Genomic DNA, 25,131 nt, shown 5'->3' with positions numbered 1-25,131 from the left:
AGAGGCGCCGAACCGGGACCACCCCTGGGTGAGTATATCTAACTTGTTTTTCTTATCTTTCAGGTTACATCGGGGGGGGGCTTATCTACAGAATTACAGAATGCTGTAGATAAGCCCCTAATGGTGGTGGCTGCAGTTTATAGTGGCAAAATGAGATGACAGAGTCCCTTTAAATGGATTTTGTGAGACTAGAAAAACCTGGTTGCTTTGCTTGAAACAGTGAAACTTTTAACCACACAATTGAAGCCCAGCCTTATTCACCTACTAGGGGCTGAGCTGCAATATCACACATAAGCCATAGACAAGACATGGACAAGGTTTTTTTCCAGGCAAGTCAACTCAAAAGGGTTTACAGGCATCAACCAGCAACAGGGGTTTTTTTCACTGAAGTGTCTTTTAGGAATTTTTTAGTGATTCTCTATATTTCTCACCAAGTTTTTAATTGTAGAGTAAAAGTTACGTGTTAACATTTTCTCATTGGTGCTGGAGCCCAGTCCTCATGGACCCTTTTTCCATTTCTGAGCTGGATCCCAGCCTGCTGTGTTCCTACACTGCCTGCTCCACGGCCTGACCAAACAAGGTCTACCAGGGTTCCTATGTGAATACGAGTGGATTTCACCTGAATTGTCCTCCCTGGAAGGTGAGCTGATTCCCTTTTTTTCATACTATCCTAAAAATGCCTGAAGAATGGTCCGCTTTCTTTTTTTTTTAACCACTTGGTTTCTTTGGAAACCTGAAGTGGTTAAAAAATTCTGAATAGACTAACCATATGAACCAAAAGCATTTGGAAATGTTGAAGAGCAGAATTTAGTCAATCTCCGGCATTTCTGTGCATTCTGGAAAACTAGATTTGTCTTTATCTGTAATAAATGAATGATAAAGCTAAAAAGAAAAAAGATAAGTAAAAAATAATATTTCTCTAGTTGAATCATTTCTAAATTAAAACCAATAACATTTGATTTTCATTTAATATAAGCTCAAGCTGGAAGCTACTTTCTTGGAGTAAACAATATTATTTTGAGACTTTACTAGAGCGTTGTGGTCATTTATAGAGCGGGGAGATAGACCCTTCCAGTTATAACTAGGATTAGGAAAGCAAACAGAAGTAAACCTAATGCTATAGAAAGCATGAAAGTATATGTGACCTCTGTATTTTAACAGCTGGATCTGGCTCCGCATGAGGCTTTCTCTTACCAGTTGACATGTATCTTTTAATATTAAAGTAAACAGTGCGGAGCGCGTGACATGACACTACATTGTCCGAATAAACAGGGCTCTCCTTGTCCGCTAATAATGCACTTCCAGTCCTTTTGGAAGAAATTAATAAAACGTGGCAATTTTCTGCATCTGTAAAGTTTGTTTTTGTAATAGGGGTCCCTCACACTTCTGCTGAGAAACCAAAGAAGACTTCATACTTTCGTTGATTCAGGAGCAAAAAATAATAGAATTGTGAAGCAAAGGAAGACAGGAGGGTAGAATATATTATTTGTTTTTTGTTTTTTTTCAAAGCATGTTTCGGCCTTATTTCCTTTTATAACTACTCCCTTAACACCTTCAGCAGCAGTCAATTTTTGCCTTTATGGTGGGCATTTTCTTTTCCAATCCATGGTTTCTGAGAGCTATAACCTTTTGATTTGTTTGTTGATACAGCCTCATGTGGCCTTTTTCTTTCTCAGCAGAGCTGTGTTTCTTAAAGGCAATACATATTAATCATTGGTTTTAAAGGAATTGTCCAGCCTTAGGCTGAATATCTGCAGTTACTCCTGGACAATTCGGCACCAGGAGCAGCTGGAGCAGGGTTTCATATGATTTGCATACTTTTGGCCACATTCCGACTAGACTGTGTCCGACCTCACTCAAATCAGTTGCATTGAGTGAAGCTGCAAACGACTAGTCGGCACGTGACCACAGGTATGCAAATCACATACTTCCGCTCATGCACCCGCCGCTCACATAGAGTGATTGCAGACTTGAAGCCTAAGACCGGACAACCTCTTTAATTAATTTGCAGAATATTTAAAATGCCATGGTTATTATTGACTGCAGCATCTAAGGGTATGTGCACACAATGATTTCTTTCAAGCAGATTTAACCATAAAATTTTTCATACAGAAACCATTTCAGGAAGCACGGGAGTTTTTTTCCCGAAGCCTCTTTTTGTACATTTTCACAGCATTTTTTTTCAGAGATTTAAATGTTTTTTGTCTGTGTTTTCGTAATGTTCTTTGTAGTATCTTTTGAGCTTTTTGCAGTGTCTTTAGGGGAGATTTGCAGGCGTTTCTTTAGGTCCATTAACCACTGAGTAAAACGTGAATGTTATTTTAAAACACTCATGAAAATGCTACAAAAGACACCCAGCCATCTTTCAGGCGTCTTTTTAGCCTTCTCATTGACTTGTGTCTTCGGAGCAGAAAATGCTGAAGAGTGATCTGTTCACTTCTTTTAACTGCTTGGCATTTTTGGAATCCTGAAACAGCTAAAAGATGCTCAAAAATTGAACATATGCACAGTCAGTCATTTTTATGTAAAAACTAGTATTACTTCGAGTATTTTCTGGGTAGTTTTTTCAGGTGAACCCGTTCCAAATCCGCCTGACAAAAAATAATGTGAATCTGCCTGACAAAAAGTAGTGTGAATAGGCCCTAAGGGTATATGCACACTGAGCTTTGAGGCGATATAATCAATATATAAATATATATATACAGTATATCTCAATAATGATAAGTTGTTTTTGTAGAAACCATTTTGGAAAACTTCTTCTAGGAAGTTTTTAAGGTAGGTTTATACTTCCAGAAACGGTATTAAGGTTTGTGGACGCTGAGTCTTTTTACTGAGTTTTTTGGAGATGAAACTGAGCAGAAAAGTTTCCGCTTAGTTTCTGCTCCAAACCTCCTCAAAAATCTCATGTTTTACAAGCCCTTAAAGAGTTTTTAAAGTATTTTATTTAGGCACTTTTTCTCCCTTTTCATTGAACAGTTCCTAGTTTGGGGTATTTTCAATCAAGGAGACACTTCAAAGAATTTACATGCACTTTCTATGCTCTCACCTGGCATTCTTCAAAATCTGAAGAGGAACAAAAACTTTTAGAATGACTAGGAAGTTGTCTTACAGTAGAAATGAAGAGGAAAAGTCTTTAAAGCATTTTTATAGCGATTTTCCAGGCGAGGCTTCGTCACAAAAGCCTTCTGATAAGTACTCTGAAATCAGAATGGATAGAACAGCAGATACATTTCTGCCACATATTAGCTGAGGTCTATTGTTTCTGGGTGCCTGAACTTTTATCGTTTAATGGATCCTTGGTAAATAAATTATGATGCATAGAATTCATCGTCAGGAGCCATGCCAAGAACGTCTGTCTGGACAAGAGTGATCCAAGAGAGAGATAAGACATGTTTATTAGCATATGTGACATTTACAATGCCAGACCCTGAATGGCACTCCTCAAATAAATTGGTATTATTTAAATTAGCTACTTTGCATCTATTTCATACATTTATGCCATCAGGGCCATTGTCAGTAACATGAAAATCTGGGTAGATGCCAGGATCAACTGTTCTCGAGAGGCTCATGGTATTCTAGATCATTATCATTGTAGAGCCAAGAGGTGGGCTAGATAAAGGGCTTGTTTTGATTGTCACCCAAGAATATGTCCACACTTGAGCCTGCCCATGTAAAAACAATTCTTCCCTACAAGAACTTAACAATACGCAACAAAGCAATGAAATCCAGAATTACATAAAAATCCCAACTCAACCAAACCAGACATAGACAAAAGTTACAAAAGATAAACCATTGAGTAGAGTTTAGATGGAAAGCAAAAGGTCCAAACCAAAACCCTTTTACATAGGCTAACAATCTACACACAGACTTTCGTGGGGCCGCAGTCAGACGGCAGTATTAATCGGAGCGAGATCTGAACACAGTGCATGGACTGGCCGGCGGCTCTCCCGACACGAGTGTGGCCGCTGCATAGTAATACATGAAGATGCTAACCTCTGGTTGGGAGAGCCGCAGGCAGTCCATGAACTGTGAACTGTGGTCCAATCTCGATTTGATTTACACAGCCATTTGATTGTGCCCTTAAGAAGACTTGTTCCCGATTATCAGCCTGTTTAAACATGTCATCAACCACCTAGTGAACAAGCAGAAAGCTCAACCAACAGGTAATCGGATTGCTTATGCCGGCATCATTATTTTTACTGTCAGCAGTACATTGCCCCATCTACACAGGGGATATTCTCCCAACAACATGGTGCATAGGGTAGAGCGATCACTTTAATGATCATTCTTTCCCATTGCGTTCTTGTGGGCTTATGTGAGTCGGTAAGTAAATGTGAGCTGGGCACTAATTAATGGGCTGAAATCTGCTCCTTTAGAGAGTAAGCATTTTTTTTTCATAAATTAATAGTACACTTAAAATTAGAAATTTTGTAAAATATCTGAGAGAAATCTGCTTCATTCTCTGGAATGATCCTTCATTATCAAAATTCTGAACTCATGGTAAAATCTGTATTCAGTGAAGACAGACATTACAATTACTGTGATAGGAGACGATAGTTGGTGCTGATAAAGTTTTATGGAGAAGTGTAATTATCATTCCAGGAGAACTTGCAGCAGAATGACCATGTCTGCCTCTAGCTCCTCCCTCTTCCCCCTCTCCATAGAACTTTATTAGCACCAACTGTCATCTCTTATCTCAGGATTGGTATTGTCTTCACTGAATACAGATTTTACCCATGAATTGAGAATGAACTATCAGTCAAGGAGGAGAAAGGCATGCATTTCACTGATAAGATACATTACAAAGTTGTTTATGGTGACTCTTTAAATGGGCCTTTAGATGTGTCAGAAATGAAACCCTCTTACATTTAGGCCTCGTGCACACAAATAATTTTCTCTTATGAGTGCTATTCATGGTTTTCATGGATGGCACTCATACCTATGATCTTCTATGGGGCTGTGCACGTCTGATTTTTTTCTGCACAGAAAAATTGGAGACATGACTGATTTTGATCAAAATCACCAATGCAAGTCTATGACAATTTTCACATACTGACAGAATGGAGAACGTGTAGAATTTTTTATCAAAGTTCGATCAGAATAATCAGACCATTTTTCTTGGATGTGAAAAAAACGTCGTGTGAACCTACCCTTAAAGGGCCCATATGTAAAAAGAAGAATAAATCAGACCAGGAAAGATATATATCTTTGTACCGTGTTAGTTACTGAGGACTCTCAATTCTAAATATTTTTTTAAGTCAGACCAAGCACTTCTCTTGTGCATGGACCTTTGGACCATGCCAGGTTTTTCAGCTCCTACCTGCACTCTTTAAATTTAGTCAATGGACAAGAGAGTGCTGTTTATCAAAAATGATTACCTCTACACAGGACAGTTCAGATTTGTCTGAGTGGTGGGAAATTTGACTCCTGAAACACCACTGAACATGAAGACTGCCTTGTGTGAAAGGAACCGTAGTAAACATGGATCATGCACATGCACTACAGCTCCAGTCACACAGGGGACTTGAGTATCCCACTCCTGTGGTCAATATGGGTTCCAACAGTTGGGCCCCAATGATCACATAACTTACCTTTCATGTGTATAATTCATAAGTTTTGATTATGCGAGAACCCCCATTACTGAAGCTCTCCTCCTTCTATCAAAGTATTTATCCTCTTAATATATTGCATCCATCAAATTATCCAGCACTGTGTACTTACAATTGCTCATTTTTCCTTTCTACCCAGTAAATTATTCTCTTTTCTCTGCTCTATGTAAAAGCGGGAAGTCTCTTGTCCCTGCATTTATCATCCCTTTCTTCAACTGATCCAGCTTCTCTCTCCTCCCCCTGCCAGAGACTTTTGCAGTGACTCATGACTCATGCAGGGAAAATTGACCTCCTATTTCTACATAGAGCATAGAAGGATTCAGCTAGTCAGGTTTATGGCATCACGTGATTAAAAACTAATGGAAAAGAGAAGAATTAACTGGGTAGAAAGGCAAAATGAGCAATTGTAAGAACACAGTGCTGTATAACATGATGATTGCAATGAATGATGTTAAGATTTTGTTGTCATTCCATCTTGGATTTTGTTGAGTTTTCAAAATTTTTCACCCCCAATTTTTTGGATGATGTTTTTAGGCCAAATCATGCCTTCTGTATTGCCCGATTGTTTTTATTTTTTTAATGGGCATTTGAATGTATTTTTGCCAATGTGTGCTGTATAACGTTCTATTACAAAAATTATTATTTGTTTGATTAGCTTGGCTGCTCTTGCATTACTGTTGTGTAATACATTGTACATTAAGAAATTCTGTAGGTTTTATAATTCTTATAATTTAAAATGTTATTGTGACTTGCCTTTTAACCCCTTCACCCCCGGAGCTTTTTCCGTTTTTCCGTTTTCGTTTTTCGCTCCCCTCCTTCCCAGAGCCATAACTTTTTTATTTTTCTGTCAATTTGGCCATGTGAGGGCTCATTTTTTGCGGGACGAGTTGTACTTTTGAACAACATCATTGGTTTTACCATGTCGTGTACTAGAAAACGGGAAAAAAATTCCAAGTGCAGTGAAATTGCAAAAAAAGTGCAATCCCACACTTGTTTTTTGCTTGCCTATTTTGCTAGGTTCACTAAATGCTAAAACTGACCTGCCATTATGATTCTCCAGGTCAGTACGAGTTCATAGACACCAAACATGACTAGGTTCTTTTTTACCTAAGTGGTGAAAAAAAATTCCAAACTTTGCAAAAAAATAAATAAATAAAATTGCGCCATTTTCCGATACCCGTAGCGTCTCCATTTTTCGTGATCTGGGGTCGGGTGAGGGCTTATTTTTTGCGTGCCGAGCTGGCATTTTTAATGATAGCATTTCGGTGCAGATACGTTCTTTTGATCGCCCGTTATTGCATTTTAATGCAATGTCGTGGCGACCAAAAAAACGTAAATCTGGCGTTTCGATTTTTTTTTTCATTACGCCGTTTAGCGATCAGGTTAATGCTTTTTTTTTATTGATAGATCGGGCGATTCTGAACACGGCGATACCAAATATGTGTAGGTTGGGCTTTTTTTTTATTGATTTATTTTGATTGGGGCGAAAGGGGGGTGATTTAAACTTTTATATTTTTTTTATTTTTTTCACATTTTTTTTTACTTTTTTTTTTAACTTTTACCATGCTTCTATAGCCTCCATGGGAGGCTAGAAGCAGGCACAGCCCGATCGGCTCTGCTACATAACAGCGATCATCAGATCGCTGTTATGTAGCTAAAATGCAGGTGTGCTGTGAGCGCCGACCACAGGGGGGCGCTCACAGCCACCGGCAATCAGTAACCATAGAGGTCTCCAGGACCTCTATGGTTACAATGCACAAGCATCGCCGACCCCCGATCATGTGACGGGGGTCGGCGATGCGCTCATATCCGGCCGCACGGCCGGATGCGGTAGTTAAATGCCGCTGTCTGAGTTTGACAGCGGCATTTAACTAGTTAATAGCGGCGGGTGATCGCGATTTCACCCGCCGCTATTGCGCGCACATGTCAGCTGTAAAAAACAGCTGACATGTCGCGACTTTGATGTGCGCTCACCGCCGGAGCGCACATCAAAGCGGGGGTCCCGACATGTGACGTACTATTACGTCACATGTCGGGAAGGGGTTAATTAATTATAAAGATGTTTATGATGTCTTTTATGTTATCCTTTTTTTCTCGTGACCCTTCCAAGCAAACTGTGACCAGTCTTAAAAACATACAGACATTTATACCCAGGTCAAATGTAAAAAAGGCACACAAACAAGGAAACAAAAGGGAGGAAAAAAGAAACTGAATATCAGTGTGTGACTCGTTAGAAGAGATAGGAAAAGATGTGCACAGAAGATAAAGCACAGAGGACCTGAAACATGATATCAAGTGACTGCACGTAATTCATGGACAACAAACAAATAATGAAGATACATAACACACAAGATAGATCGCAGCTCACCTCCAAGGAGGATGGGAACAAAAAGGTGAATTGAAATCTAACCATAGGGCATACACTGCTTGGAACCATATGGGTGGTCTAAGGTAAAATTAAACTAGTAGTTATACCTCCCCAAATTCTGCGACATCTACATGTTTCACAACCTATGCTCAGAATCAACAAATAGTGCTAGCTTTCGAAGGATATCTGGAAATCTACATTAATGGCTTTTCTTAAGGCCCCAAATTAGATTAAAGCCAAAGATTTCGGACCCAGTGGCCGGCTGTATATTAAACCTTACAACAGTTTCAATACAGATAATGTGGAAGGAAAGAAGAATCGCATTTCATCTACACATAAAACACATGAATGATCAGCAAAACCTAGCATACCTGAGTACGGAGCAGTTACGAAAGAGATAAACAACTAAGTTGTATAGTCACCTTTAGGGTACCGTCACACAGTGAAATTTCCATCGCTACGACGGCACGATTCGTGACGTTCTAGCGTTATCGTTACGATATCGCAGTGTCTGACACGCTACTGCGATCAGGGACCCTGCTGAGAATCGTACGTCGTAGCAGATCGTTTGAAACTTTCTTTCGTCGCTGGATCTCCCGCTGTCATCGCTGGATCGTTGTGTGTGACAGCGATCCAGCGATGCGTTCGCTGGTAACCAGGGTAAACATCGGGTTACTAAGCGCAGGGCCGCGCTTAGTAACCCGATGTTTACCGTGGTTACCAGCGTAAAAGTAAAAAAAAAAAAAACGTACATACTCACCATGTGATGTCCGTCAGGTCCCTTGCAGTCTGCTTCCCGCTCTGACTGTGAGCGCCGGCCGGAAAGTGAGAGCAGATCACAGCGGTGATCACCGCTGCGCTCTGCTCTCACTGTACGGCTGCACTCAGTCAGAGCAGGAAGCAGACTGCAAGGGACCTGACGGACATCACATGGTGAGTATGTACGTTTTTTTTTTTTTTACTTTTACGCTGGTAACCACGGTAAACATTGGGTTACTAAGCGTGGCCCTGTGCTTAGTAACCCGATGTTTACCCTGGTTACCAGCGAACCTCGGCATCGCTCCAGCGCCGTGATTGCAAAGTGTGACCGCAGTCTACGACGCTGGAGCGATACTCATACAACGCTGCGACGTCACAGATCGTGCCGTCGCAGCGATGGAAATTTCACTGTGTGATGGTACCCTTAGTCTTGATTGTTCTAAAGGCCCTGTGGTGCAGTGACCCATGTTACAGCCTGTGTGTGTACTTCAGGATGCGCTTGGAGGTATCATTATGTTGGTGAATTAGGGACTGGCATTGTTGTAAATGCCTGGTATGTGTCGCAGGGGGTGCTCTGCGCTGTAAGCCCAAAATGATATGGTTATGCTGGGACTTATAGTTCCACAAGTGTTTGTTGTGTTTACTTATAAGGGGGGCTTATAGGGCTAGTTTGAAGAGCTGGGCGGGTTGAACTAGCCACACATACACCTCCCACCCATGGGAGTGGTTACAGCTACATAATGTGACCAGGGTGTGGGTCACATGGTGGAGAGTGTATGGACCTGGAAGGTTCAGAGTGTGAGTCCTGGAATAGCCTGTGTATTGGAATGTCCTGGGATGGACTGGACTCCTGAAAGCACCTGCTGAGGCTATGGACTGAATGGTCAGTGTGTTAGAATGTCCTGGGATGGACTGGAATCCTGAAAGCACCTGCTGAGAGTGTGAGTCCTGGAATGGTCAAGGTGATGGATTGTCCTGGAGTGGACTGAAGTCCTGGAAGCACCTGGTGAGACCATGGACTGATGGCCTGTGTGATGGAAGTGCCTGTGACTGGACTTCCTGGAAAGTGCACAGAGAGGCTGCATCTACAGAGCATGTGATGGCTACTGTGTTGGGGAAGCTACAGTTCCTACTGCGGGTCTGGACCATCTGAGGTGCCCTGGTCACAAGGACAGTGATCCCAGTGAGGCAGCTTTCCCCTGGGAACCAGCACTGACAGGAGTCAGTGTGTGGAGCCAGAGCTCCTGTAAGGTAACTCCAGATAAAGTGGCTTACGGGCAGAGACGTATCTGTCATTGGAACAGACTGTCGGTGGTTAATGTGTTCCATTGATGTGTATAATGAACTGTAATTAACTCTTTGTGATGCGGTTTATGACGTTTAATACACCACAATAGACTGTTTATGTGGAGAAACTGTGCCTGAGTGCTTTAATCCCGTGCCAAGCGAGTGTCCCCCAACCCACTCAGGTAGTGCTATCACCACAGCCCCCATACATGTTAGACTAAAGTTGTACCAAATGGATGATTTCAACAAAATAGGTAATTCATTGTTCGGTTCCTAAGGCAGCAAGCGATCAACTTTTGAGTGTTGAATGTTCATAGTCATCCAAAAGATCTATCTGGCATGTCTGATATCTTTGAACGACTATCACCATGCCATAATGTGTATGTGCTCATTGTTAGACAAATGTATTTCTATAGCCCCATCCCACTGCTTGTCAAACATTTTTGTTCACTAATCACTATATATCAAAAATGTATGTCTTCATCTGAAAGATAATTTTACAATGTAATCGGACATGTGTTTGGTGTAATCGTGCAAGTTTCATACGAACAATGAGTGATCTTTCATCATTCGATTGTCATCTCATGTGAATGGGAGTCTTTATTCTTGAGCAGCAGAAAGCAAAGTCAAAATCTGATTCCATGGTGCCCTTAGTCATGTTTTTGTCATAGCTGTATGGCCTATTTTTCAGTTTAAAGGATAGACATCCATACTAGACAAAGCTACACATATATGAATGTGTGTCAGGTACTGCATGTGTGTCAGGTACTGTATGTGTGTCAGATACTGAATGTGTGTCAGTTACTGTATGTGTGTCAGATACTGAATGTGTGTCAGGTACTGAATGTGTGTCAGGTACTGTATGTGTGTCAGGTACTGTATGTGTGTCAGATACTGAATGTGTGTCAGGTACTGTATGTGTGTCAGGTACTGTATGTGTGTCAGGTACTGAATGTGTGTCAGGTACTGTATGTGTGTCAGGTACTGTATGTGTGTCAGATACTGAATGTGTGTGAGGTACTGTATATGTGTCAGGTACTGTACGTGTGTCAGATACTGAATGTGTGTCAGTTACTGCATGCATGTCAGGTATTGAATGTATATCAGGTTCTGAATGTGTGTCAGGTTACTGCAGTGGATGAACTTTTGTTTCTTAATTTTGTCATTGGTTTTATAATGGTTGGTCATGCAAAAATTATTCCAGAATTCCCCATTCAGAAGATTTACAGATTAATCAGGATTAGGGTTGAGCGAAACGGGTCGGCCATTTTCAGAAGTTGCCGACTTTTGGCAAAGTCGAGTTTCATGAAACCCGACCCGACCCCTGTGTGGGGTCGGCCATGAGGTCGGCGATCTTCTGAATCTGGTATCGGAATTCCGATACCGAGTTCCGATATGTTTGCGATATCGGAAATCGGTATCGGAATCCACATTTAAGTGTAAAATAAAGAATTAAAATAAAAAATATTGATATACTCACCTCTCCGACGCAGCCTGGACATTGCCGCTGGTAACCGGCATCTTCTGTTCCTAAGAATGGCGCTTGAAAGACCTTTCGATGACGTCATGGCTTGTGATTGGTCGCGGCGGCCCACGTGACCGCTCAGCGACCAATCACAAGCCGTGACGTAATTCTCTCAGGTCCTAAATTCCTCATTCTAGGAATTTAGGACATGAGAATTACGTCACGGCTTGTGATTGGTCGCTGAGCGGTCACGTGGGCCGCCGCGACCAATCACAAGCCGTGACGTCATCGAAAGGTCTTTCAAGCGCCATTCTTAGGAACGGAAGATGCCAATTACTACCAGGGCGCGTCAGAGGGTGAGTATATCAATATTTTTTATTTTAATTCTTTATTTTACACTTAAATATGGATCCCAGGGCCTGAAGGAGAGTTTCCTCTCCTTCAGATCCTGCGAACCATAGTATCCCATTGCACTGCATTGGGTTTCGTGTTTCGGCCGACCCTGACCCCGACTTTTTTATAGGATCGGCCGATTTCACTCGACCCGACTTTTGAGAAAGTCAGGTTTCGTGAAACCCGACCCGATCCTATAAAAATAAAAGTCGCTCAACCCTAATCAGGATATCTGACAGAACCAAACGTTAGGTGTCCAAAGAATTTTGCAAAGTCTTTCAGGGTATACAATACAATTAGTAAATATGTAATTATTAGATAAAAATAATGCAATATTAAAAAGTATTAAAACAAATAATAAAAAGTGTATAGATTTTTGTTTATTTTATTATTTTTTAAGTATAATTGAAACTACAATAAATGGATCATTATGTCTCCATCCGACAGGTGCATAATTAGCATAATATTTTAGTTATTCGTATCCTTTTTTCCACCTCTTATGATGCATACCAAATGTAAAAGTCGCCATCAGTGCAACTCCACTGAAAGAATAATGTATTGAGTTTCCACCCGGGTACAAAGGAAAGTACAAGAACCTCACATCAATGTTAAAATGGATTTTCCCTTTGTTTTTCTTATAAAGAAATAAGAGAATTAATATTTTAAAAACCCAGGAGAGCTCCCTATTGTTTGCATGTCACTTTCAGACACTGGTGGGAGACGTAGCCGGCACAAGCTCTACATGCAATTTCCTGAATAAACAATCATGACATCTACTACACTCTATAGAGTTCATGTCATCTTTGTGGAAGGTGAATGAGGTTTGATCTAGAATACAATTGTATTTTAAAACATTGACTTTGTATGCAGAGCTCAATGGCAGGCATAAAAAAGGGGCTGCGCGCAGGTCACCGAAACCTTCTGCCTATATTTCTACTAATAGAAGGCTGATCTCTATGTATTTGTAATAAACCTGGCCGGCCTTTCATGGCAGCGATAAAGTACACTGTAGTAATTGCATTTTGCATGCCTTACTTTGCCTTTTAAAGCAGCTGGTTCCATGGCTTCTTTATTTTATAAAGAATGACGTTTAAGGACGGAGATAGGTTAGAAGGGTTTTCTTTTCTTTCCATTTTTCTATCTTTTATGAAAACACAGCAGTGTAAAGTGAAGTGGAGGATGGGTTCTGGGTCCATGAGAGAACGTGTTAGATTAGTAGACTTCTATAAACGACAGTGAATAAATGTCTCAACAATGCACAATTAACCGATATTAACCAATATTCTGAGATAACTGGATGTCATGCCTGCTATGATGTCGGTGTTGGTGCCCGTCCTTCTTGCTTCTGCTTCTACTGGTCACTGAGGGCAATACAGGTCATCAATGCTAGTCTTGTGTTTTCTGGGGCTTGTAGAACCATGCAGGTTAGGAACCCAGAAGATAACTTATCTTAGTGTTTGCTCCATGCTGCTTAGCCTTGGTGGAATTGCAAGCTATTTAAGCTCCTGAAATCCCGCTATCCACTGCCAGTTATAGATAAACTTGCTCTGGTTTAGACCTGTGTTTTCAGCTTTACTTAGCCTGTTTGTATTCCTTTTCGCCCACTTTTGACCATGCATCAGCCTTCTAATTCTGCTCCTATTTCTGATCTCCCAGTTCTGACGTAGCTTAGTTACAACCCTTTGTCAGCCTACTCTACAAATGCTCATCCTCCAGCCTATTCATTGTCTATGGGACTGCTGAAAAACACCACAGTACATCATACACATATTTCTGCCCCAAAGACAGCCTGATACCTGGGATCCAAAGCCCTGTTGTTGGGATCACTGACGTCCTGACTCAGACCCTTCAGTGATCAGTAAGTCATCCATAAGATAAGGGATAATTTTTTTTTTACACAAAAAGTCTTTTATGTGCCACAGATGTTTCTATTTTTTTAAAGAAATTTTAATCGTCAGCTTGGCCTATGAAAATGAGACAATATTATTGCTTCCTATCCTCTAGGCTAGTTCAACTTCAGATCCTCTAATCATGCCTACTTGGATGTGATTGACATCGGGTATATGATCCCTGTCTTTAATCTTGGACTGTCCCACTGGAGAACAGAAAAATCCTCCGGTGGGCCCCTGTGCAGGAGAAGGCCACCACCCTGTTATATGAGCAGTACTTGGCACTATGTACCTGAATCACTATGTACAGATAGAGGCGGCAACTTATTCATTTAACAATCTGCCCAGTTCATTGTTATATGACTTTGCGATTGATGATAATGTCACATTTGCATGTAGCTGAAATGTGGGGCCCAGTCTGATACTGCCCGTCATGGTCGGATTGAAGGGCAAGAAAGACACTGGGCGCATTCTCAGGATTTCCAATATTCCTACCCTAACCTGAATTATATAGAGGGATAACTATACTAGAAATTAATTAAAACTAGAGGATTTGAGGACAGGCCTGGATGAAGTCACGCCTTGCCGGACTAGTCCTGCCTTATTTGCATATGCAAAGCACAGCAAGCAAAACCCCCAGACTTCTTGCTATATAGAGCTGCTTTTGGTTTTAATTATAGCCTAACTACTAATTTGGGAGACAGATGGCCATGGAGACATGATAAATGCAACTCAATGCTAGTAAAGCTAATAACAATTTTTTTCTAAATGATTTATTCACTTGAGATATTAGTGAATACAGAAATATTAGGTCTGATAATCAGTAAAATGCACTAGAAAAACTATTGGTAAATCACAGACTTTATTCTAACTTTGATCTCCCTGTGATCCTGAGATCTGGGCGTCTATAAAGCTGCTGCGTGTTTTCAGACTCTCACTTTTCCAAGATGTTGATGTGTTTATCATTAAATTATTCAGGAAGGATGCCCATGGTTGTGGATAGAGACAGTGCGTTCTCTTGATCTCTGCATGGCGTCCTCTGTATATGCTAATTCTATTTGATATTTGATACATGCACACATGTACCCAGCCTGGTAGATAAAATCGCTATTAATCTGAAAAATGAAGCACAAAATATCTACAAAGTTTCCATTTCCACTGATGTCTCACTCTAAAACTGGAATAATTTGTTAGAGTCATATTAAGGAACAGTTTCCTGATGGACAAAACACATGAATATTGACATATAAAACCACTCTAATGGTAATGAGATTAGAAATAGAGTCCATTTTCTTCTTTTTTTTATTTCAGAAACAGTGCCACTCTTGACCATGGATATGTCTGGTATTGCAGCTTAGTCCTGTTCAGGTGAGTAACATGCTGCAATAGTAGATACAGCCCATAAATAAGAGTGGCGCTGTTTCTGGTTAAAAAAATAAATAAATAAATGTCAATTTCTGGTAATAAAATTATTTTAATTAGTTAAATGAATTTAAAGGTTTCAACTGGTCTCATGAAAAAAGTTGATTGGCTACATAAGTGCCATTGTTTTATTTCCCCTATTCTGCTTATCAGTACAATCACTGGTCTTGATAAGGGATATATGGAAGAATTCATTTTTCTATAGTAGGCCATTTATGTTACTCTGTTTTTGCAAATTTATACAATAAACCCAATTTTAATTTCTGATCAGTTTAGAGGAGAATAGGTCTCCAAATTTCACAATGCAAAGTGAAAAATATAATAGAATAAGTGTGATTACTGAAAAAACTCTATTTCAGAATGACTTTATACTCTTTTGTTTTAAAGTTTCCTTGTCCAAAATTGCTAATTATGCAAATTGTCTCATCAGAGTGGAAGAGAGCTAGAACTTTATCCTAAGTCATGTGACAAGGCTCGTTAAAGGGTCGACATTGACTTGTTGGATCGCTACCTTCCAATAGGTGGCACTAGAGTTCTAGCTCTCTTCCTCTCTGAAGAGACAATTTGCATAATTAGCATATTTCCCAGAGGAGCATTGCGGCTTTAAGTCTCCTCATCTCGGCATGCTTAGCATGTCGATCTCCACAAGAAGAAACAATATTTCTTGGATACTTGTCCAAAATTAAAATTGGCATTTCATGAGGCCGGCACTATCTGAACTATTAAAATTCTAATTTTAATTTCACAATTATCCAGACATTTGGGCATGAGTTTTTTAAAGTAAGTTCACCGGTCTCGTCAGGATCTACTAAACAAGGTATGCAGTTTATATTGTGAAATCTGGTGACAGATCCACTTTGGAAGTTTGTGCAGAGTTAGAAAAAAAAACATGACTGGTATCCTAAATTAGGCTGATCTGCAAAACAACATGCACAGGCTGTAGAAAAACGTGATGCTGTTTTGGGATTTTTCATCTTATAGTTGTTTTTTTGCATACAATTGACAATCTGGTTGAACGCCCCAATATTGGCAAGATTGGCAAACTATCTATGCGTATGAGGGTCTTTGATATTAACAACCGATCAGTTTGTTCTCCCAGGAGCTAAGTTGTAATCGGCAAAGACTGGCATCAGCTGAGGGTATGTGCATGCAATCAGTAATCACTGCGGGTTTGATGCTGCGTACTTATGCAGCGTTAAACCCGCAGCGGTCATATATTACATAGTGGGTGGGATTTCAAGAAATAAGCCCGGCCCATCCACAGAGGCAGAGATGCGACGTGTCTGTCCAGACCATAGCATATCAATTTCACCAATAGAATGTATTGAACGCGGTGAATCCGCACGGTTGGGTGAACACATGCGGATTGACCTGCGTTCAATAGACAGCAGCAGTTTGAACATAGAGAACTTCCTATGCGTCTGAGGCGCTGCCAGTTTCTGGATTGTGAGCACCTGGCATTACTCCTCTCCTCATCAAAGGCAAAGTCATGCTTGGCCCAACTGAGCATGCATCTCATCTGTTGAAGTGGATTCAGTAAGCCACAGGTCAAGGTGAACACATGTTCCAGTGGGCTGGGCTTGCCAGAAGCTTCTTGAAACAACATAGAAAAAGATGGCAGATAAATGAGCAGAGCAGGACACGTCTGAAGGCACAGAGTCGGGCGTGTGGATTATTTCAGGATCTGAACACGTTCAGAAACAATTTCATAAGTCTTATACCAGATGCAGGGTTGGTCCTAATGAGTAGCCGCTGGCAGTATATGGAAAGGATACAGTCTAATGGAGGAACTTTTGTTGTGTTAACAAGGTCAGATAGCAGTTTGTCATGCTTACAGCAGTCAAAGGGTTGATCAGCAGGTCTGACCCAGGAAATAGATGCAGGTTGCAAAGACCACATGAGCTTACAGAGAAGCTAGCAACCTGGGAAAAGTGGTGAGGCCACCTCTGAAGCATATGCTACCTGATCATTAGCTTAGACACACAGAAAGTCAGCATTATATAGCTTTGGGTAATGATGACGTCATTGGAGTTTGTTGGGCAACCTGTCAAGTGTGGATCACAACAAAGGAAAGCGGCCATAGGAGAAGGAAGCACAGCGCAGTGCCAAAGCTGGGACAGGTGCATAGTAGCATACATGTATATGAATGGAGGGTGATGATCAGAGAGAAAACTTTTCGTATGCTGATTATTACAGGTCTATGGTTACCTTTTAAGGGGCATTTAGATAATTGTGAAAAACCATTGCTGATCATCCAATTAATGAGCAAAGCGTTCTTTCATCGGGTGAAATATGATCTTCTATACAGCATAAAAGATTATCGTTCTCAGGGGTGCAGCATGGTCCTGTGTGAACATGACTCGCACTGCCATGAACAATGGCAGCTATGTGTACAGATAGGTCTGGTATAGCTGTCTCAGCTGCACATCGTTTACTTTGGTCTGCCTGTGTAAACAGACATTCAGACGACTGCCAATCGATAAAAGTTTACTGATTGGTAGTCGTATTGTGCCGCCAGTCCGTCTGTATAAATGGACTCGTAGTCTTCATGCACAGTTGACTTTTGTAGTGATTTTGGTGATCTTGACAATTTTTCCAAAACAAGAAGAGATTCTTTACCGTTTAAAGTATTGAATATTATCCTGGACTTGTTCATATATTCCTAAATGCAACGCTCATAACTAATTAGTGAAAGGATCTATTTCTTCTCTCCATCTATAGTCTAAAAGGATTTTAATATGATTTTCAATAGTGATAATTTAGGTTGAATTCAATCACTGGAGCAGTTTTGTTCTCTGGGACACAAGCTGCTGTCAGGGGTGTCCGGCAGTGGCTTTCTCCTGTGTCCTGAGTGTTCGGATGTGTGGAGGGGTAGGAGAGGTAGCTGTGCAGCTATTGATGTGTAGGATGAGCTAAGTGGATGGGAACCCTTCTTGTATGAACTATATTACTATTGTATGTATGGCTCTTCCAATTGCTTAGAAGTAGTTAGATTTGTCTCGGCAAACACATGGGTAGAAAACTTCTGGAGAACATGATCATTGTGTCATTGTCTGACAATTATCATGTATTCTTCATTCCAAAATTTCCTTTATTGAATCAAATGTAATATTTTTCTAAAACATTTAGATAATATGGTCATATAGACAATTCTACTGTCAAGAAACTGTCAAACTTGAAAATCTCAATGTGCATCCCGAGGTAATGCCTCAGAGGTGGTCTCTGTCAGTGATTTATCAAATTTTTCTCCATAGTTTTATTGGTAAACCATTTGTCACCATAAATCAATCAATGAAGAAATCAAGAAGCTTAATCACTGTGACATCTTATATCGAATGCGCAGTAACTGTCATAGACCAAGGTCATAAGCCTGAAGGCAAAGAATACGCTGCTCTATACAGTCCCCACTTGGTTTAATCAGAGCCTGACTCCACGAGGCATCTCCGTGCTTCATAACATCTATTATCTAGTAAGAACAAATTCTTGATCTTGATGAAGATTCGCTATACATATCCTTAGATCCCAACCTGCTCTTCATCTAATTGGGTCAAAAGCATGAACAGTCAAGATGAAGAACCAGTAGATTCCCAGACAAATTATTCAATGCAGTTACTAATAATGGATGTAGGACCGTAAAACGTGACTTATGGCCAGAACCTATAGACATGGAAAGAATCATCAACATAAAGCCATAGTCAGTGCCTTACTGCTTAGAGGATCCATATAAAAAGTTTACATTATAATGTATCATATAGTTTACCTTGGAGTTTTCTGCAGAGTGTTGGTTCATGGCACCCACTTGGCAGGATGATAAGGATTTTTTTAGCACCCACTATTGATGGTGATGGTGACCAATTTACATATTTGAAATGACAGATAATCTGTAATTCATTTGCCGTCTTCATTAAACACGTATACCATATCAATTCTCTAAGATTCCCTGTTTCTGTACCGAAGGTTCCCGATATATTGTTTTACCTCATCCTTCTGAGTATGACTATGCAATCGTACAGGTGTAAGAACCTTCTCATCTACATATCAATTTATATATTTGCCTATATCCACACTAATCATCACACCAGTGACCCTGTTCATGGATGACAGATATAGCCAGTATACTTAGTGTGCAGGAGGTCTGACTTGATTGGAAAGCCTCTCTGAAGAGGCTTTTGCATATTTAAATTTACTGAGGAGCATTGCATGGCTTATAAGTCTCCTTACGTGGACTTGGAACTCTCCACAAGGAGACTTGACTAGCGGTCTGACTTGATTGGAAAGCCTCTCTGAAGAGGTTTTTGCATATTTAAATTCCCTGAGGAGCATTGCATGGCAGTTTCCACAAGGAGAAATGTTAGCCATTAGACCCCCAGTAGAGGCTTCCCACTCAGCCAAATCAGATCTCCTGCTTTGCACTGATGAGGGTCAAACATTCCGAAACACATGTCCTTAAATGAAGTTTGTGGCTTGGCTTCTCATCCTAAGTCATGTCGCAAAGATTGTTAAAGGGTCGCTATTGACTTTTAGTATTGCTAGTGCCAATAAATGGTGAAGAGGTCCAGTTCTCTTTTTCTCCGAAGAGGCCATTTGCATATTATACAAATAGTGCAGATTGTCTAACGAATGTTCAGCACACTGAATGTAGGTGTAGTCGACTGACCATTCATTTAACACTTGCTACATATGTAAGGAAGTAAACTGAAGTTGTCTTTCATTTATTTTTATTTATTAGGATCATGCATTTATTATTTATGGGCAAATAGTAATTGAGCATCATATATAGTCTAACATGAATTCCATAATGAATCTCTAAGTGAATAGAGCAGTTTTTGCATGTTCGGCCAACCACTTAATGTGTGTAGGGGTTATCCTAAGCCTTCTGAAAATGCAGATGAAGAGGGAAAGAATAGTCAGGCTGTCATATTTCTGGATGCCCAAGTATTTTGCTCTCCTTGGAAATAAGGAAGAATAGCTGTTGACCAAATGAGTGTTTTCTTACACTTATGGGCACCTTATTGAGTTTAAATAATTGTTGTCGCTTTATTAAAAAAAAAACCTTTAGGCACCAACTGTCTCTTCATGTAGTCAGAACCCCTGCAAAAGTTTTGTGGAGTGGTCTGTTCCACAACATTCAGCACATCCCTTCCTACAATCTGGAACAAACCACTGTACACAAAAGGGATTCTGACTACACAAAGAAAAAAATGTCAGATTTTTTCCTCAGTTTTATTTAGGAGCAGCAATATAATAATAAAACAGTGAATAGATTAAATTACCCAACAATATCAAATATAAACACTAATTGACGTATGGTGAGGCATCTAATGCCATTAATGTTTACCAGATTTCATTTGACAGGCAACCAAAATAAAAGATGGGTCATTTCTCTTAACTGGTGTCAGCACATAATATATTCAGTATTTCTGTTAATTATATGCGGCTCATCCACAGATCGGTGCACATATTGATCATTTACACCAGTCTCTGTCCCCAGTGGGGTTCATGATTACATTTCCAAAATGCAATTTTCACTGTAAAGCCTCAACCTAATACTAATGTTTTACATAGTAGAAAGTTCCTGGCAGTTTTTCTTTAGTAAGTCGGCCATACAGGCGCTGAAATACCCGACGATCACAGTAATAGAACCTTGGGAATTATATTATGCAGGGTATATAAAGATAAGAGTTTAGATCAATCACTTAATGATCAGTTACACTTAGTAATCGGATTACATATTCTCCTTGGGATGATAGAGAATAATATGCGAACATGTTTACCGCTCTGGGATGGACTGATTCTTTCGATATTAAAGAATATAGGGCCTTAACCAGACACCATGATAGTAATATACGAGCACACACTTGTATTCTATCATTTTTCTTTATTTTTTTATTTAAATATTAGGTAATAATAGTGTAACGGACTAAGGCCTCACTCAGACATGTTTTGGATCCGAGCTTCATCAGTGTTTGGTCAGTGTGACCATCAGAGCTTTATCTGTGATTTTCCCAGACCCATAGACCTTGCTGGGTAATTTTGATCCGTGACAACGATCAAAACTGAATATGTCACTGTGACTTTATTTTGTTGTTTGACTTTAAAAAGCACAGACATATTAATTTTTTTAGGCGCTGGAGTGTTGCTGCTAATCTAAGAACTCTGACCGTAGACTTATACTTCCCCACCGCTGTCTTCACCTTTTATGATTCTGTGACACCATCTTGTGGAAGCAGCTTCTGACTGGCTGGAAGTCAGACGTGACCGTCACCACCGCTCAATGTAACCGCTCAATGTAAGTCTATGAGAGCCAGGACTAGGCCAGAGCGAGGCTCTCAGAGACTTGCATTGAAAAGTGGCCTCCAGCGAACACTGGGGCCACCCGGCAGGTCACAGACTGATGGGCAATGGAAGTTGAAGACGGCGGTGGAAATGTGTGAGATTGGAGGAAGGGACCTTACATTAGAAGCGCTTTTCTGGAGTGGTATTTTATGAATAATAATAATTATAAATATTAATATTATTATTATTATTAATAATATTATGTTAGTAATAATTAAAAATATTGTTGCTGTTATTATTAATATACCAATAATAATAATAATTTAAATAATGATTATTATAATATTAATAATAAATAATTAATATTATTATTGCTGTTATTATTATTAATATTATTGTTAAAGTACTATTCCAGAAAAGCAACACTTTTAATTTAAGGTCACTGCCTATAATAATAAATTGTTATCATTACTAGTAGTAGTAGTAGTAGTAGTAGTAGTAGTATTAAATAATTAGTATTGATATTATTATCATTACATAATAATAACAATAATAATGATTATTATGTAATGACGATAATATCAATACTAATTGTTTAGTAATAATAACAATAATAATCACAATTATAATAATGATTAATATTAATGATATTAATAATAATGTCAATAATACTTATTTAGTAATATTATTAATAACAATGATAATGATGGCAATAATAATGATTTATTAGTAATAATAATTATTTTATAATAATACTATGTCATTAAGAATTATTGTGTTTGATCACTCTAAACTTGATGATAATGATAGAAACAATGTATATTCATGAAGAGATGAATGCAAAAGTATTTTTGAATGACCTGCAATGCGCTTGTACGACCGGCAGATGGCAGCAACGAGCCTGAATCTCCGCTCCTGAGCTACATGTGTATCAACAACAAAAGAGCAGGAGCCTTGTAGGCGGCCCCTTTAAGCAGAGTTGCATCGCATGGTTAGAATGAAGTGGGGATCTGCTCCGGTCCGAGCAGGAGACAGGAGGGATAAACACAGGACGCCACAAACTTCTCTCCAACAAGCCAGCTAAGAGCAGCGAGACCGGGCGGACCGGGCATCCCCTCCTGTGATCACTGCCTCCTCCTGTGATCGCCGCCTCGGGAGCACTAGGTGCAGCGCAGAAGTTGTGGGATCAGCCTGGAGTGTGGGGTCTGAGGGATGGCAGCCTGCCCCAGTGATGTCCCGAGCAGCTCTCAGTCCCAGCAGTGCTGAGGGTCTCCACACTCTGCTCCCTGGCTGAGGGTCTCCAGCAGTTCGGTCCTTGGCTGAGGATCTCCACACTCTGCTCCCTGGCTGAGGGTCTCCACACTCTGCTCCCTGGCTGAGGGTCTCCACACTCTGCTCCCTGGCTGAGGGTCTCCACACTCTGCTCCCTGGCTGAGGGTCTCCACACTCTGCTCCCTGGCTGAGGGTCTCCACACTCTGCTCCCTGGCTGAGGGTCTCCACCAGTTGGGTCCTTGCTGCCTCCCAGGAGTGGGGGTCTCTGCACATCGCTCCATCTGCTGGGATTCCCGGATTTGTGGAGTACCTGCCTGTGCCCCCCAGACTGGAGTGCCCCTCTCCCTCCTCAGCACCCGCTGCCATCACACTGGGATCTGGCTTATATTAAGCTGACTGGATTTACAATTCTTGCAGAAGGAATTTTGGGGTTTTTTTTATGGTATGCGATCACTATCTGCGGGTCCTGGGCGACAATGATTGCGGCATTTTCTTACTTTTGCCTGCTGTGTGGATCGGTATGCATCTCCTCAGGTAGGACGCTTGGGGGGTGTACTCTTTATTTCTGTCACTCCTTTCTATATGCTTATAGACAGGGATCCATCATGGAAGCAGCAATGTCACCATTGCCATCTAGGGGCTAATGGAATTCGTTTACTGTCCTGGGCTGTACTTTGTTCTTTTCTCAAAGAGGTTCTGCAGCAGCCCTAGGATTGACAAATGACTTTCTCAGATCATTAAATTCACACCAGAGGGGAGGGAGAGCGGCCAATTGACAAGCTAAAGCCTCCAAACTTTTAGCAAGGTGCTATGAATGCGCTATGGCTCATGTTCCCTGGAGCATTGATGTCAGTGTGATAATCCTATAATCAGCGTAATTACCTGTTCAGACCCCGGGCATTAATGAGATGATCCCACCTCAGTCAGGGGCACCGGGCATCGTCACCCACTGGACACAACTCTCCTGCTAGGTGGGGTGGCTTACCAAAACTAACCGCACCTCTGTGCTTTGTGTATATGTGTGTATATATTTGTGTGTATATATATATATATATGCGTGTGTGCGTGCGTGCGTGCGTGCGTGTATATATGTATATGTGTTAGTGTGTATATATTTGTATATGTATATATACAAATATATATATGTGTGTGTATGTATGTATGTATACATATAGATAGATACCTAGACAGACAAATCGATAAGTATATATACACATGATACCATGCATAACTTCAGGTGAGAATAAGAGCGGGTACTGAAGCAGATACTGGAGCTGGTACTGGAGCTGGTACTAGAGCAGATACTGGAGCTGGTACTGAAGCGGGTACTGGTGTGGGTACTGGAGCTTGTACTGAAGCAGATACTGGAGCGGGTGCTGGAGCTGGTACTGGAGCTGGTACTAGAGCTGGTACTAGAGCAGATATGGGAGATGGTACTGGAGATGGTACTGGAGCTGGTACTGGAGTGGGTACTAGAGCAGATACTGGAGCTGGTACTGGAGCTTGTACTGAAGCAGATACTGGAGCGGGTACTGGAGCTGGTACTAGAGCAGATACGGGAGGGGAGATGGTACTGGAGCTGATACTGAAGTGGGTACTAGAGCAGATACTGGAGCTGGTACTGGAGCGGGTACTGGAGAAGATACTGGAGCTAGTACTGGAGCTGGTACTGGAGCTGGTACTGATGTGGGTACTGGAGCTGGTACTGGAGCTGGTACTGATGGTACTGGAGCTGGTACTGATTTGGGTACTGGAGCTGCTACTGGAGCTGGTACTGATGTGGGTACTGGAGCTGGTACTGGAGCTGGTACTGATGTGGGTACTGGAGCTGGTACTGGAGCTGGTACTGATGTGGGTACTGGAGCTGGTACTGGAGCTGGTACTGATGTGGGTACTGGATCTGGTACTGGAGCTGGTACTGATGTGGGTACTGGAGCTGGTACTGATGTGGGTACTGGAGCTGGTACTAAAGCTGGTACTGGAGCAGATACTGGAGCTAGTACTGGAGCTGGTACTGGTATGTGTACTGGAGCTGGTACTGGAGCTGGTACTGATGTGGGTACTGGAGCTGGTACTGGAGCAGATACTGGAGCTGGTACTGGAGCTGGTACTGATGTGGGTACTGGGGCTGGTACTGGGGCTGGTACTGGAGCTGGTACTGGAGCTGGTACTGGTATGGGTACTGGAGCTGGTACTGGAGCAGATACTGGAGCTGGTACTGGAGCTGGTACTGATGTGGGTACTGGAGCTGGTACTGGAGCAGATACTGGAGCTGGTACTGATGTGGGTACTGGAGCTGGTACTGGAGCAGATACTGGAGCTGGTACTGGAGCTGGTACTGATGTGGGTACTGGGTCTGGTACTGGGGCTGGTACTGGAGCAGATACTGG

At 41.1% G+C, this 25,131-nt stretch overlaps 1 protein-coding gene across 5 annotated transcripts in view; it reads left to right on the top strand.

Annotated features, from left to right (window-relative positions):
- ROBO1 (roundabout guidance receptor 1) overlaps positions 1–25,131 on the top strand; it is a 1,469,611-nt gene that overhangs the window by 1,013,391 nt on the left and 431,089 nt on the right. Inside the window, exon 1 of one of the 5 annotated variants that reach the window (XM_077294070.1) lies at positions 22,280–23,275. The exons of the other annotated variants lie outside the window; for them this stretch is intronic. Coding sequence (XP_077150185.1) covers positions 23,218–23,275 — 58 coding nt within the window. The 5' untranslated portion in view covers positions 22,280–23,217. Of the gene's footprint in view, positions 1–22,279; positions 23,276–25,131 lie in introns of those variants that run through there. 5 annotated transcript variants of the gene reach the window in all.

Source organism: Ranitomeya variabilis, chromosome 3 (genome assembly GCF_051348905.1).
Source record: "Ranitomeya variabilis isolate aRanVar5 chromosome 3, aRanVar5.hap1, whole genome shotgun sequence".
NCBI classification, from domain to species: Eukaryota; Metazoa; Chordata; class Amphibia; order Anura; family Dendrobatidae; genus Ranitomeya; species Ranitomeya variabilis.
The sequence above is the reverse complement of the archived record's forward strand: the minus strand, read 5'-3'. Positions and strand labels throughout refer to the sequence as shown.